This window comes from Somniosus microcephalus, unplaced genomic scaffold (genome assembly GCF_052327205.1).
Source record: "Somniosus microcephalus isolate GS21.2 unplaced genomic scaffold, FLI_Smic_1.0 unresolved_chr1, whole genome shotgun sequence".
Lineage (NCBI taxonomy): Eukaryota > Metazoa > Chordata > Chondrichthyes > Squaliformes > Somniosidae > Somniosus > Somniosus microcephalus.
The window spans coordinates 164284952-164299701 of NW_028225179.1; the positions used below are offsets into that span (position 1 = coordinate 164284952).

Sequence of the window (14750 nt, forward strand, 5' to 3'; positions counted from 1 at the left end):
ATTAGGCGCAGGAGTCGGCCATTCGGCCTTTCAAGCCTGCTCCACCCATTCAATGAGATCATGGCTGATCTTCTACCTCAACTCCACTTTCCAGCACTATCCCCATATCCCTTGATGCCCTTAATATTCAAAAACCTATCGATCTCTGTCTATAATATTCTTAACGACTGAGCCTCCACAGCCCTCTGGGGTAGAGAATTCCAAAGATTCACCGCCCTCTGTGTGAAGTTATTTCTCCTCATCTCAGTCCTAAATGGCCGACCCCTTATTCTGAGACTGTGATCCCTGGTTCTCGACTCCCGAGCCAGGGGAAACATCCTCTCTGCATCTACCCTGTCAAGCCATGTAAGAATTTTGTATGTTTCAATGAGATCACCTCTCATTCTTCTAAACTCTAGCGAATATAGGCCTGGTCTACTCAATCAGTCCTCATAGGACAATCCCCCCATCCCAGGAACCTTCGTTGCACTCCCTCTATAGCAAGTATATCCTTAAGTAGGTAAGGAGACCAAAACTGTAGACAATACTCCAGGTGTAGTCTCACCAGGGCCCGATATAATTGCAGTAAGATGTATTTACTCTTATACTCAAAACCTCTTGTAATAAAGGCCAACATACCATTTGTTTTCCTAATTGCTTGCTGTACCTGCATGTTAACTTTCAGTGATTCGTGTACAAGGACACCCAGGTCTCTCTGAACACCAACATTTCCCAATCTCTCACCATTTAAAAAATACTCTGCTTTTCTATTTTTCCTACCAAAGTGGATTATGTAGAAGAAAATATTCTAAAATATGCCACGTACACACTTGAATGCAACGGGATCCCCAGTCTATCTATATAATAATATAAAGCTCGTCTGCATTCCCTGTCCGCAAACCTCCACTTCTCGTTGTCGCGATTTTTGGTCAGGTTTTTATTCCAATATATTTAACATTGAAATGCCACGTAATCAGTGATAGCGGGAAAGTCCCTGTGTAACCAGGTCCCAGTGATGCTGTAGTTTTCGCCTGAGGCCAATAGGTGGCAGCATCTCCCTACACTCACTCACTTTCAGATGTTCCATATCCTGGAACGCACCCTGAACAATATCACAGGCTTTTAAATATATATATATTGTAATAAATGATAGAGCGAGAGTGACATATTTCTCCATCCACGTCCACTCCAGTGGCTAGGCTATACTTGCCTATAACGTTGAAAACATGCGCTGAATAATAAAATTAAGCAGCCCACTTGAAGTGAGATGGACCTCAGGATATAAATATCTTCTCAACAGAACGTGTATTAATGGATTTTAGGGGTGCAGATTTTCAAAGGTTCGGAATTTTCGCCCCCTTCATTGAAACAGGGATTAAGGTAAGGAAAGATTCTCTCGGTGAAGGTGTGGGTGAAAGTGTGGAGATGGGACATGCTGTCCGCATTGTAAAAAGACACCTGTCCGCCCTTACCGTCCAGGTAGACCCCGCTCCTCCCGGGTTTGGGAATCGGGTTGAGGAGGGTAGGGGGTGAGGTGCAAGCCCAGTAGTCAATTCCGTTTATCAGCACCACGATCCAGTACCCATCCTCGGGGGCTGCTGTGATTTTCCCCTTTCTGTTGCTGGATTCTTTCACCAGGCCCACCGTCCACTTGGTCTTGTTCCCCGCCTCCACCTCCCAGTAGTGTCTCCCCGCTGTGAAACCCTTCGATCCCAGGACACTGACACAAGCGCTGAACCTCTCTGGGTTGTCGGGGAGATCCTGCCACCTCTCACCGTGACTCACGCTGGTCAGGTCCTCGGACAGGATGAGCTTCGGGTGCGCGGTGTTCGGATCCAGGGTCACTGCTGCTGGGACTGTGTGAAGATGTTATAAATGGGTATCATTCAATTCAATTCAATAGAGAAGCAGCACTAAGCGAGCTTACGGCTCTGGCACCAATGTTGGGGTGAAGGGAGGTGGAATTTCTGACTTCCCAAACTCCCCTGACTCCTGACTCCCCAAAGCCTTTCCACCATCTACAAGGCACAAGTAAGGAGTGTGATGGAATACTCTCCACTTGCCTGGATGAGTGCAGCTCCAGCAACACTCAAGAAGCTCGACACCATCCAGGACAAAGCAGCTCGCTTGATTGGCACCCCATCCACCACCTTAAACATTCACTCCCTCCACCACTGGTGCACCGTGGCTGCAGTGTGTACCATCTACAAGATGCACTGCAGCAACTCGCCAAGGCTTCTTCGGCAGCACCTCCCAAACCAGCGACCTCCACCACCTAGAAGGACAAGGGCAGCAGGCGCATGGGAACACCATCACCTCCAAGTTCTCCTCCAAGCCACACACCATCCCAACTTGGAAATATATCGCCGATCCTTCATTGACACTGGGTCAAAATCCTGGAACTCCCTACCTAACAGCACTGTGGGAGTACCTTCACCACACGGACTGCAGCGGTTCAAGAAGGCGGCTCACCACCACCTTCTCAAGGGCAACTAGGGATGGGCAATAAATGCTGGCCTTGCCAGCGATGCCCACATCCCATGAATGAATTTTTTAAATTGCAGAGGTAAGGTGGAGCAGGGCCATCAGTTTTGCATCAGTGAAACTAAATACAGTGAACGCAATTTGTTTTCTATCGTACTTTGCAGGTTAAAGAAAGAAAGAAAGACTTGCATTTATATAGTGCCTTTCACGACCACTGGACATCAAAAAAGCACTTTACAGCCAATTAAGTACTTCTTTAAAGTGGAGTCACTGTTGTAATGTAGGAAAGGCGGCAGCCAAATATGCACACAGCAAGCTCCTTACAATGATGTTGTTATTCTATTTCTGCATTATATACAGACTAGATGCTGGAAGGATGTTCCCGATGGCCGGGGAGTCCAGAACCAGGGGTCATAGTCTAAGGATAAGGGGTAAGCCATTTAGGACAGAGATGAGGAGGAATTTCTTCACCCAGAGAGTGGTGAACCTGTGGAATTCTCTACCACAGAGGGCGGTGGAGGCCAGTTCATTAAATATATTCAAGAAAGAGTTGGATATATTTCTTAAGGCTAAAGGGATCAAGGGATATGGGGCGAAGACAGGGACAGGGTACTGAATTTGGATGATCAGCCATGATCTCATTGAATGGTGGAGCAGGCTCGAAGGGCCGAATGGCCTACTCCTGCTCCTATCTTCTATGTTTCTATGTTTCTATTCTCTGTGGCTTTCAGGGATGGCCAGGTTTGTTCATATTCACGCATTCCAGAAGATTAAATGCACTTCATGTTTAATTTTACATATGAATTGTTGTTTACCATCTGCTCATTCAATTCCTGAAACCCCTCAGGGATATTTGTGAAGAATCTGAAACATGACAGACTATAGTAAATGCAAATTCCAACTAGAAACAAATGGGGCCATAAAAGATGCCACATCACAGACTAGTGCATTTTAAATAACTAACTAAGGAAGGGATATTGGCTTCAAACAAGTGTAGAGCCAGAGAAAGACGCCGGTAATGGGGTAAGAATTCCTCTTGGTCTATCTACGTGTAAATGGATTCATGAAGATTTGCTCCGTTCGATATTTTTGGCAGAATGGTAACCGCTTTTTGAATGCCTTTGCCCTTTCTGAACTCTTCATAGAACCATTTACGACGTTACTATGTATGGTGATCGAAGACATTCTACCCATCCTTTGGGTACCGTGAACTCGGGGCTGCAAAAATTAACAAAAAATATATAACATGGATATACTGCACGATAGCAAAATACTGCGGATGCTGGAAATCCGAAATAACAACAGAAAATGCTGGAAAAACTCAGCAGGCCAGGCAACATCCGTGGAGAAAAAAGAGAGTCAACGTTTCGGGTCAAAACCCTTTGTCAAGACTAAAGAAGCACAGGAAATGAAACAAATTAAAAGGCCAGGCTGGGAGAGAACAAAAGAGAAGTGAAGAGACATTAAGAGGTATTCAAAACGAGACGAGATGGTGGTCGGACTAGTGGAGACAAAAGACGGCTCTAGATTAGGTGTGAAATGTGCTGGCAGAATGGGAGACAGCTGCCATGTGGGAGAGAAAAAAAGGGGGGGCAAAACAAAGGTGTGGATAAAAAATATTAAGTAAAAATGTAATGGGGGCCGAGGTTATGATCTGAAATTGTTGAACTCGATATTGAGTCCGGAAGGCTGTAAAGTGCCTAATCGAAAGATGAGGTGCTGTTCCTCGAGTTTACGCTGAGCTTCCGTGGAACAATGCAAGAGGCCAAGGACGGTGAGGTCTGAGTGGGAATGGAGCGGTGAATTAAAATGACAGGCGACCGGAAGCTCGGGGTCATCCTTACGGACTGAACGGAGGTGTTCCGCAAAGCGGTCACCCAGTCTGCGTTTGGTCTCCCCAATGTAGAAGAGACCACATCGTGAGCAGCGAATACAGTATACTAGATTGCAAGAAGTAGAAGTAAATCGCTGTTTCACCTGGAAGGGGTGTTTGGGGCCCTGGATGGTGGGAAGGGAGGAGGTATAAGGGCAGGTGTTGCATCTCCTGCGCTTGCACGGGAAGGTGCCGGGCGAAGGGGAAGGGGTGGGAAGTGTGAGGTTATGCACTTTGGCAGAAAAAATCAAAGAGCAAGTTATTATCTAAATGGAGAGAAACTGCAAAGTGCTACAGTACAAAGGGATCTGGGGGTCCTGGTGCATGAAACACAGAAGGTTAGTATGCAGGTGCAGCAGGTGATCAGGAAGGCCAATGGAATCTTGGCTTTTATTGCAAGGGGGATGGAGTATAAAAGCAGGGAAGTCTTGCTTCAGTTATACAGGGTACTGGTGAGGCCACACCTGGAATACTGCATACAGTTTTGCTTTCCATATTTAAGAAAATATGTTATGTTCTTATGGGTGCTGGGGGTGATAGAGCAGTGGACTAGGGTGTCTTGGAGGGAGCGGTCCCTACGGAATGCTGAAAGGGGAGGGGAGGGGATATACTGCATACTGGTCAGGAAAAGTATCAGGAGTGTGTGGAGCAGGAACACAATCCGCTGGCTCAGTCACGCAGTCAGCGTGAGCGAATTGGAAATAATTACTCATGGGCACCATCATTCTAATCGGTGTGATAGAGACACAGGGGCTCACACAAAGCTGTTTAAATTTGTTTCAGGATCATTTTGAGCAAATGTTCCCTTTCTATACGCTTTGGTTCAAGTTATCTAGACAGAGCTGGTAAATCATGAGGGGTTTTGAAGTGAAGGAGGAGCACACATTGGACTTCTTACCAGGTCTGATGGAGTCTAGCATTTCTTTCCACACCATGTACTGTAAAGGGCCTTTGAAAATCCCTAGAGGTAGATCACCGTACAGTAAGGATACTTCATCCAGCTGGTCCTTAACCCTGTAAATAGGATACAATGGGACATCAAAACAACACAAGCTTTGGCCAAGGACTGGAATCAATTTGTGTACTTTGATAAAAAGGACTGTACCTCCTCTTCTGGAAATCTTTCTCCTAAAAATAAATAAGAGAGAAATAAGTTCACAGCAAGATTATAACTGCACATTATTAGTTCCTGTGACTTTTTACAGAGTGTCACCCATTTAATCATTATATTGACCGAGCTGAATAATTGGCCAGTCTTTATACTGAAGGTTTCACAGAAGGAAGTGAACTCCATACATGGGCAATGGGACACCCAGCCTATAGTTACAGAAAACAGTGACAGGCTCACTCACAAACATCGCGCTCCGCACTCATGTACTGAGTATGTTTTCCAATATCGGATGAAGAATGAATTAATGGATTAATTGAGAGGATTAATTGATTAATCGCTGACCTACATTAGCTCCCGGTTGAGCAACGCCTCGATTTCAAAAATTCTCATCCGTGTTTTCAAATCCCTCTATGGCCTCGATCCTCCCCATCTCTGTAATCTCCTCCAGTCCCCCCACCACCACCACCCCACAACCCCCCGCCACACCCTACCCCACCCCACACACCATCCCCCCCCACCAGCCTGCCCCCAACCCCCACCCCTGGGATGGCAGGACTGTCGTATGAGGAGAGATTGGGTCGACTAGGCCTGTATTCACTAGAGTTTAGAAGAATGAGAGGGGATCTCATTGAAATGTATAAAATTCTGACAGGGATAGACAGACTGGATGCAGGGAGGATGTTTCCCCTGGCTGGGGGGGTCTAGAACGAGGGGTCACAGTCTCCGGATACGGGGTAGGACATTTAGGACAGAGATGAGGAGAAATTTCTTCACTCAGAGGGCGGTGAACCTGTGGAATTCTCTACCCCAGAGGGCTGTGGAGGCCAAGTCACTGAATATATTTAAGAAGGAGATAGATAGATTTCTAGACACAAAAGGCATCAAGGGGTATGGGGAGAGAGCAGGAATATGGTATTGAGATAGAGGATCAGCCAGGATCATATTGAATGGCAGAGCAGGCTTGAAGGGCCGAATGGCCTACTCCTGCTCCTATTTTCCTATGTTTCTAACTCCTTCCCTAACAGCACTGTGGGAGTACCTTCACCACACGGACTGCAGTGGTTCAAGGCGGCGGCTCACCGCCACCTTCTAATAATAATAATAATAATCAGCTTTATTGTCATTGTTAGTGCACAAGTGCAGTACAACGAAATGTAGGCTTGCGGCTCCCGAGAGTGTACATTTAGATTAAGACATTTAAACATTCAAAATTCATTTGGCTTGTAATACATTAACATAAATATAATAAAGTGCATTGGCAGATGTGCAGGCTTTAGTGTTTATTTGTGGAGTTCAGTAGGATGACAGCCCTGGGAAAGAAGCTGTTCCTAAATCTGGTCGTTCGGGTGCGAATGCATCTGTAGCGTCTCCTAGATGGCAGGGGGGCGAACAGACTGTGGCTGGGGTGGGTAGGGTCTTTGATGATGGACCGTGACCTCCGTAAACAGCGTTTCTGGTATATGTGCTCTATGGTCGGTAGCCGGGTGCCGGTAATGCGTTGGGCAGTTTTGACTACCCGCTGCAGGGCTTTCCGGTCATAGTAGCTACAGCTGCCATACCATACTGTGATACAGTGCGTCAGGATGCTCTCTATTGTGCAGCGGTAAAAGTTAGAGAGGATCAGGGGTGACAGGTTACATCCCTTCAGCCTCCTTAGGAAATATAGGCGCTGCTGGGCCTTCTTCACCAGAGAGGAGGTATTGAGGGACCAGGAGAGGTCCTCCATGATGTGGACTCCGAGGAACTTAAAGCTGTCCACCCTTTCCACCACAGCCCCATTGATGTGGATGGGGGTGTGACTTCCGCCTTTAGACTTCCTGAAGTCCACAATGATTTCTTTGGTTTTCTTGATGTTAAGGGCCAGGTTGTTATCGGCGCACCACTTCACGAGATGCTGGACCTCCTCCCTGTAGGCTGACTCATCGTTGTTGGTGATCTGGCCTACTGCCGTGGTATCATCCGCAAACTTGATGATGGTGTTGGAACCATGAACAGCCACACAGTCGTGGGTGAAGAGGGAGTAGAGGAGGGGGCTCAGCACACATCCTTGTGGGGCCCCCGTGTTCAGGGTCAGGGGGGGGGGGGGAGGTGTGGTTACCTAATTTGACAGACTGGGGTCTGTTTGTTCGGAAGCCCAGGGTCCAGTTGCAGAGGGAAGTGTTCAGGCCAAGAGTTTGGAGTTTGGTGGCCAGCTTGTTGGGGATGATAGTGTTGAATGCTGAGCTATAGTCTATGAACAGCAACTTAAGGGGGAATAAGGGATGGGCAATAAATAGTGGCCTTGCCAGTGACGCCCACATCCCATAAGCGAATAAAAGAAGTATATTAATCCATTTTCATTTTAGCTACTGGGAATTTATGTTTGGTTAATTGTAACATGCCTGTCATTTTATTTTTCACCGAAGGGGGTCGATTGAACCACCTCTTCGAAATGATGTTTCAGAATTATGCAGGAGTCGATGTTTGTGCCATATGGTTCTATTTATAGTGATGAAAGATAATCGCAGTTCAGTACCTGCTCGGGCGAGGTCGGGTCTTGCTCGGAAATGCTCCGCAGATCCGAAAGCTCTTGCTGAATGGCAGCGAGCTGATCCTGGATCAGTTTGAGATTCGTCCGCATCGCCTCCAAAATCCCTCGCTCCTCTGCCTTGAGCTTGTTAATCAGATTCCGTTTCTTGTTATTGAGGATCCGGTGCAGTGTGTTAAACTCGGTCACAATAAAATTCTCTCGCTGCACAGTCTGTTCCTACGTTTTAAAATCAGAAAAGAGTTTTAAAAAAAACCCGAGAGAAAAAAGCAACGCAGGTGGGCTCCCCCTCCGAGGGTGTCATGAACTTACTGTCACTTCTGAAATCATCCGTTCCTGCCGGCGCTCAGCGTCCAGAACACTCGCCTCCTGCTTTTCAAGGCAATCCAATGGGTTACCGAGATCTCCCTATATCAAAAAAATAATCATTGCACGGGGAAGGAAAGCAAGCATTTAGAACATAAGAACATAAGAAATAGGAGCAGGAGTAGGCCATACGGCCCCTCGGGCCTGCTCCGCCATTCAATAGGATCATGGCTGATCTGAACCTAGACTCACGTCCACTTCCCTGCCCTCTCCCCGTAACCCCTAATTCCCTTATCTGCTAGGAAACTGTCTATCTCCATTTTAAATTTATTTAATGTTGCAGCTTCCACAGCTCTCTGGGGTAGCAAATTCCATAGATTTACTACCCTCTGAGTGAAGAAGTTTCTCCTCATCTCAGTTTTGAAAGGGCAGCCCCTTATTCTAAGATTATGCCCCCTAGTTCTAGTCTCACCCATCAGTGGAAACATCCTCCCCGCATCCACCCGATCAAGCCCCCTCACAATCTTATATGTTTCGATAAGATCGCCTCTCATTCTTCTGAACTCCAATGAGTAGAGTCCCAACCTACTCAACATTTCCTCATACGTCAACCCCCTCATCTCTGGAATCAACCGAGTGAACCTTCTCTGAACCGCCTCGAGAGCAAGTATATCTTAAAAAGCTGGAAAGCGATAAGGGCGCAATGCTGAGCGTTGTGCGGACGTGTACCTTGGCCGCTGGTCCTGCCGACCCTGAGGCAGGGCAGTGCTGATCTTGTCGCTTCCACCTGCCACTCGTCCATTTCGTGTCCGTTTCCCCGGACGCTCGCCGCTCGCCGCTCGCCCCGCTGTTCCCCGCGGCCAGGGTCGCTCAACGATTTGCCACGGATGGCTCCCTCTCTAATGCCTCTCGCAGCCATGTTGAGGCAGGGTGATGTTGCGCTTTGCCCCTCCACCGACCGAACGCCTTTGTACCCAGTGGCGCCTGTTTACAAGGTGAGTCACTCAATCCCACAGCCTGCAGGTCAACAAAACCGTACACCAGTAACATGACCGGAGGCTTCCTGACAAGCCAGTCATGTGACTATGGCTCAATTTAAATAAAAGCAGGACAATAGATAGTCAGGACACGGTTGCCAATCCCATATTGTGCCCTTTCCTTGTCGGTTGTGTTTGAGTGTTGGCTGGGGTCATTAGCACTGAGGGAGTTGGTACTGGGGAACACATCAAGTTCCCATTTACAGCCACCATCAGGTATTAAACATAGAAACATAGAAGATAGGAGCAGGAGTAGGCCATTCGGCCCCTCGAGCCTGCTCTGCCATTTAATGAGATCATGGCTGATCATCCAAGTTCAGTACCCTGTCCCTGCTTTCTCCCCATATCCCTTGATGCCTTTAGCCTTTGTGGTAAACCACTTTTATCGTTACACTATAGTTATCACTGTTGTATTGTTATCACCGTTATCACTGTTGTGTCACGATACGAGGTCGCCTCTTGTCGCGCTGTTATACCTGGGCTGACCACCTCCGACTCCGCCCATGGCTCCACCTACCTGCCCAGGTATAAAGGTAGTTGACTGGCTGGTATTCCTCCTTGTTGGACCCGATCACCCACGAGGGTGGGCTCTGTTATTTAGTCAATAAAAACCTTTAGTTACGTTCCTAACTCGTCGCTTTTTATTGGACGAATTGATAGGTTTATCAATTTTATTGACTAAATAACAGAGCCCACCCTCGTGGGTGATCGGGTCCAACAAGGAGGAATACCAGCCAGTCGACTACCTTTATACCTGGGCAGGTAGGTGGAGCCATGGGCGGAGTCGGAGGTGGTCAGCCCAGGTATAACAGCGCGACAAGAGGCGACCTCGTATCGTGACACAACAGTGATAACGGTGATAACAATACAACAGTGATAACTATAGTGTAACGATAAAAGTGGTTTACCACAGCCTTAAAAAATATATCCAACTCCTTCTTGATTCGCCCAGTAATTCGGGTCCCAACGTGTGAGTACGGACGGACTACCCACGCGTGGACCCGATGGAAGTGCCGGTTTCTTGCATGCACAGCGCAGGCGCGGGAAACCGGCATTTCCGGACCTCTGAATGAAGGGGTTCAGAGGTTGAACGCGTGCGCGCGGGAGTCTGCGCGTGTGCTTTGCACTTACGTTTTTTTTACAGGTTTTTCCGTGAGGGTAAGTCTTTAGGTTTTAGAAATGTAAAAACCAGGCATAAGGACTGCGTTTTAAAAGGTAAGTGGTCTAATAATTAAAGTTAGAATTTTTTTTCGTCAGGTTTATTATTTTTAAAGAATTTACATTAAGGTAAGTGTATTTTTAGACCCGATTTCGTGAAAAAAAAACTTTTTTCCCGAAATTTGAATAATTGTTTAAAATAGTTTTTTAAAGTTATTAATAGTTCATTTAATTAGTGGGATGTTTTTTTAACTTTTATTTTAAGTTTAAGTACTGTTTTGGGCGCCCGGAGTTTTCATGAGTTTGACAGTTCTTACTATCAAACTCATGAATGAACTTTTGCAACCTCCGATTGGTTGCCCAGTGCTCACCTGATCCCAGCCAGCTCATCGAACTAACTACGCCTCTGGATCATGCTAGCACAGCGCGCCGGGACCTGGACCGGGCCACAGACCGGAAATCCACGCAGGCCCAGGCCTCAAATGTCGGCGCACCAGGTAAGTGTAGGTCGGGGGCTTGCACCCGCGGGAAGCCCCCGACCCGAATTTCTGGGCCAATATATTTAATGAATTGGCCTCAACTGCCTTCTGTGTTAGAGAATTCCACAGGTTCACCACTCTCTGGGTGAAGAAATTCCTCCTCATCTCAGTCCTAAATGGCTTACCCCTTATCCTTAGACTGTGACCCCTGGTTCTGGACTCCCCCACCATCGGGAACATCCTTCCTGCATCTAGTCTGTCTAGTCCTGTTAGAATTTTATAAGTTTCAATGAGATCCCCTCTCATTCTTCTAAACTCCAGCGAGTACAAGCCCAATCGACCCAATCTCTCCTCATACGTCATTCCTGCCATCCCAGTTATCAGGGTGACTATGGCTCAATTTATATAAAAACACGACAATAGATAGTCAAGACATAGTTGCCAATCCCATATTGAGCCCTTTCCTAAATAACAACAGAAAATGCTGGAAAAACTCAGCAGGCCAGGCAACATCCGTGGGGAGAAAATAGAGTCAACGTTTCGGGTGAAAACCCTTTGTCAAGACTGAAGAAGCACAGGAAATGAAATACATTAAAAGGCCAGGCTGGGAGAGAACAAAAGAGAAGTGAAGAGACATTAAGAGGTATTCAAAACCAGACGAGATGGTGGTCGGACTAGTGGAGACAAAAGACGGCTCTAGATTAGGTGTGAAATGCGCTGGCAGAATGGGAGACAGCTGCCATGTGGGAGAGAGAAAAAGGGGGGGAAGGGCCAAAACAAAGGTGTGGATAAAAAATAAGTAAAAATGTAATGGGGGCCGAGGTTATGATCTGAAATTGTTGAACTCGATATTGAGTCCGGAAGGCTGTAAAGTGCCTAATCGGAAGATGAGGTGCTGTTCCTCGAGCTTACGCTGAGCTTCCATGGAACAACGCAAGAGGCCGAGTACAGTGAAGTCTGAGTGGGAATGGGGCGGTGAATTAAAATGACATGACCGGAGCTTCCTGACAAGCCAGTCATGTGATATGGCTCAATTTAAATTAAAACACGACAATAGAGAGTCAAGACATAGTTGCCAATCCCATATTGTGCCCTTCCTTGTCGGTTGTGTATGAGTGTTGGCTGGAGTCATTAGTACTGAGGGAGTTGGTACTGGGGAACCCATCCAGTTCCCATTAACAGTCACCATCAAGGTCGTCCCATCCTCTGTCGTTGAATTACAGTATGCAGACGATGCTTGCGTCTGCACTCACTCGGAGGTCGAACTCCAAACCATCATCAACACCTTCACCGAAGCGTACGAGAGCATGGGCCTTACACTAAACATCCGTAAGACAAAGGTCCTCTACCAACCTGCCCCCGCCACACAGTACTGCCCCACGATTATCAAAATCCACGACAAGGCCTTGGACAACGTGGACCACTTTCCATACCTTGGGAGCCTACTGTCAACAAGGGCAGACGTTGACGATGAAGTCCAACACCGCCTTCAGTGTGCCAGTGCAGCCTTTCGGTCGCCTGAGGAAGAGAGTGTTTGAAGACCAGGACCTCAAAACCGGCACTAAGCTCATGGTCTACAGGGCAGCAGTGATACCCGCCCTCCTGTATGCCCCAGAGACATGGACCATGTACAGCAGGCACCTCAAAGCACTGGAGAGGTACCACCAACGCTGCCTCCACAAGATCCTGCAAATCCATTGGCAGGATAGGCGCACCAACATCAGTGTTCTTGCTCAGGCTAACATCCCCAGCATCGAAGCTTTGACCACGCTCAATCAGCTCCGATGGACGGGTCACATTGTCCGCATCCCCGATGCGAGACTCCCAAAACAAGCGCTCTACTCGGAACTCCGACACGGCAAGAGAGCCCCAGGTGGGCAGAGGAAACGCTTCAAGGACACCCTCAGAGCCTCCTTGAAAAAGTGTAACATCCCCACCGACACCTGGGAATCCCTGGCCCAAGACCGCACAAAGTGGAGGAGAAGCATCCGGGAAGGCGCCGAACACCTCGGCCTAGAAATTCACTATAGCCCCATTTGGGGCGCCAGCCTCGCCAGGGCACTAAAAGTAGCGCCCCGGAAGCAGTCACGACCGCCCGCCGGAAATTCAGTTGGCGCGCCCCAGAGGGAAGCACGGCGCTACTGGAGGCGCCCCACATCCCCCTTGGGGCGCTGCAACTGAATATCGCTGCGCAACGTGCCGCAGCACCGCACGCTGCGGTACTGCAGGCCTTCCTCCCCTTCTTAAAGGGGAGGGGCCTTGTGCAGCGTGATCGAGGATCACGAGTGCCGGCAAAAGAGCCCGGCACCGAGGAGAAGTGCCGGGCTCTTGGAAAGCAGTCTGCACTCCACGGGGGGGGGGGGGTCTCATGAGGCCGGGGACAGCAGCGCGGAGAGGTGCTGGCAGGCGGCCAGCAACAAAAATGGCCGCCCCACACCTCTCCTTTAATTAGCGCCTCTACCGCCGCAGGTAGGCCCCCTGAACCGGTCACACATAGCGTCCTGCGTTAAAGCAGGGGGCGCATCTAAATATCGCAATCGGGGCGTCAGCGGGGCGCTGTGCACACCGATGACATCATCGGTGGCGGCGCAGCGCTAACGGCTAGCGCCGCCATTAGCATCCCGCTGAATGTAGCGGGAGGCATGGCCAGTGGCTTCCGACCCACTTAGCGCCCTCTTAAGGCGCTAACGGGTGGCGCAGCCCACTGAATTTCTAGGCCCTCGAGTCTCTTCGCCGGGAGCAAGCGGAAGCCAAGCACAAGGAGCGCACGTCAACCCAAGCACCCCACCCACCCGCCCCTTCAACCACCGTCTGCCCCACCTGTGACAGAGACTGTAGGTCCCGCATTGGACTCATTTTTAATGTGGAAGCAAATCATCTTCGGTTCCGAGGGACTGCCTAAGAAGAAGATGATGATTAAGGTCAGTTAATGAATAACTGGACGTCAGAGGCGCAGATAGGAAAGTAATCTGAACTGTTAGAGAGAGTTGTCGCTGCCCGATTTGCTACAACCCAGGCTGAACATAGATTGAACATCTGGATGGAAGTGAGTGTTCCTCCTGGATGGGTAGTCCAGAACCAGGGGTCACAGTCTCAAAATAAGGGGTCGGCCATGTAGGACTGAGAATGAGGAGATATTTCTTCACTCAGAGGGTGGTGAATCTTTGGAATTCTCGACCCCAGAGGGCTGTGGTGGCTCCGTCGTTGAGTATATTCAAGACAGAGATCGATAGATTTTTCAATATTAAGGGAATCAAGGGATATGGGGATAGTGCAGGAAAGTGGAAATGAGGTAGAAGATCAGCCATGATCTTATTGAATGGCGGAGCAGTCCCAAAGGGTCAATTGGCCTACTCCTGCTCCTATTTCTTATGTTATGAATGACAGAGAGAGAGACTGGAGACAGTGAGTTAGAGAGAGAGAGACGGGAGAGAGTGAGTTAGAGAGAGAGAGACTGGAGACAGTGAGTTAGAGAGAGAGAGACTGGAGACAGTGAGTTAGAGAGAGAGAGACTGGAGACAGTGAGTTAGAGAGAGAGAGACTGGAGACAGTGAGTTAGAGAGAGAGAGACTGGAGACAGTGAGTTAGAGAGAGAGAGAGAGAGACTGGAGACAGTGAGTTAGAGAGAGAGAGACTGGAGACAGTGAGTTAGAGAGAGAGAGACTGGAGACAGTGAGTTAGAGAGAGAGAGATGGGAGACAGTGAGTTAGAGAGAGAGAGACTGGAGACAGTGAGTTAGAGAGAGAGAGACTGGAGAAGGTGAGTTAGAGAGAGAGAGAGACGGGAGACAGTGAGT

At 48.4% G+C, this 14750-nt stretch overlaps 1 protein-coding gene across 1 annotated transcript; it reads right to left on the reverse strand.

Annotated features, from left to right (window-relative positions):
- Positions 1-328: 328 nt before the first annotated feature.
- Positions 329-9199, reverse strand: LOC147096459 (zinc-binding protein A33-like). The gene is made up of 6 exons (XM_085973827.1): positions 9068-9199; positions 8287-8382; positions 7963-8193; positions 5442-5464; positions 5235-5350; positions 329-1835 (listed from the first exon to the last, which is right to left on the reverse strand). The coding sequence occupies exons 1-6, from the start codon at positions 9197-9199 to the stop codon at positions 1288-1290; spliced, it is 1146 nt and encodes a 381-aa protein (XP_085829953.1). The 3' UTR covers positions 329-1287.
- Between the last annotated feature and the right edge of the window lie 5551 nt (positions 9200-14750).

Bases quoted from the DNA above. Each gene is read 5' to 3' on its own strand.
- LOC147096459 (XM_085973827.1), bottom strand. From the start codon at position 9,199: ATGGCTGCGAGAGGCATTAGAGAGGGAGCCATCCGTGGCAAATCGTTG. The intron at 8,194-8,286 runs GTAAGTTCATGA...TTTAAAACGTAG, and splicing joins GGATGATTTCAGAAGTGACA to GAACAGACTGTGCAGCGAGA. The intron at 5,465-7,962 runs GTACTGAACTGC...ATTTATTTTTAG, and splicing joins ACCCGACCTCGCCCGAGCAG to GAGAAAGATTTCCAGAAGAG.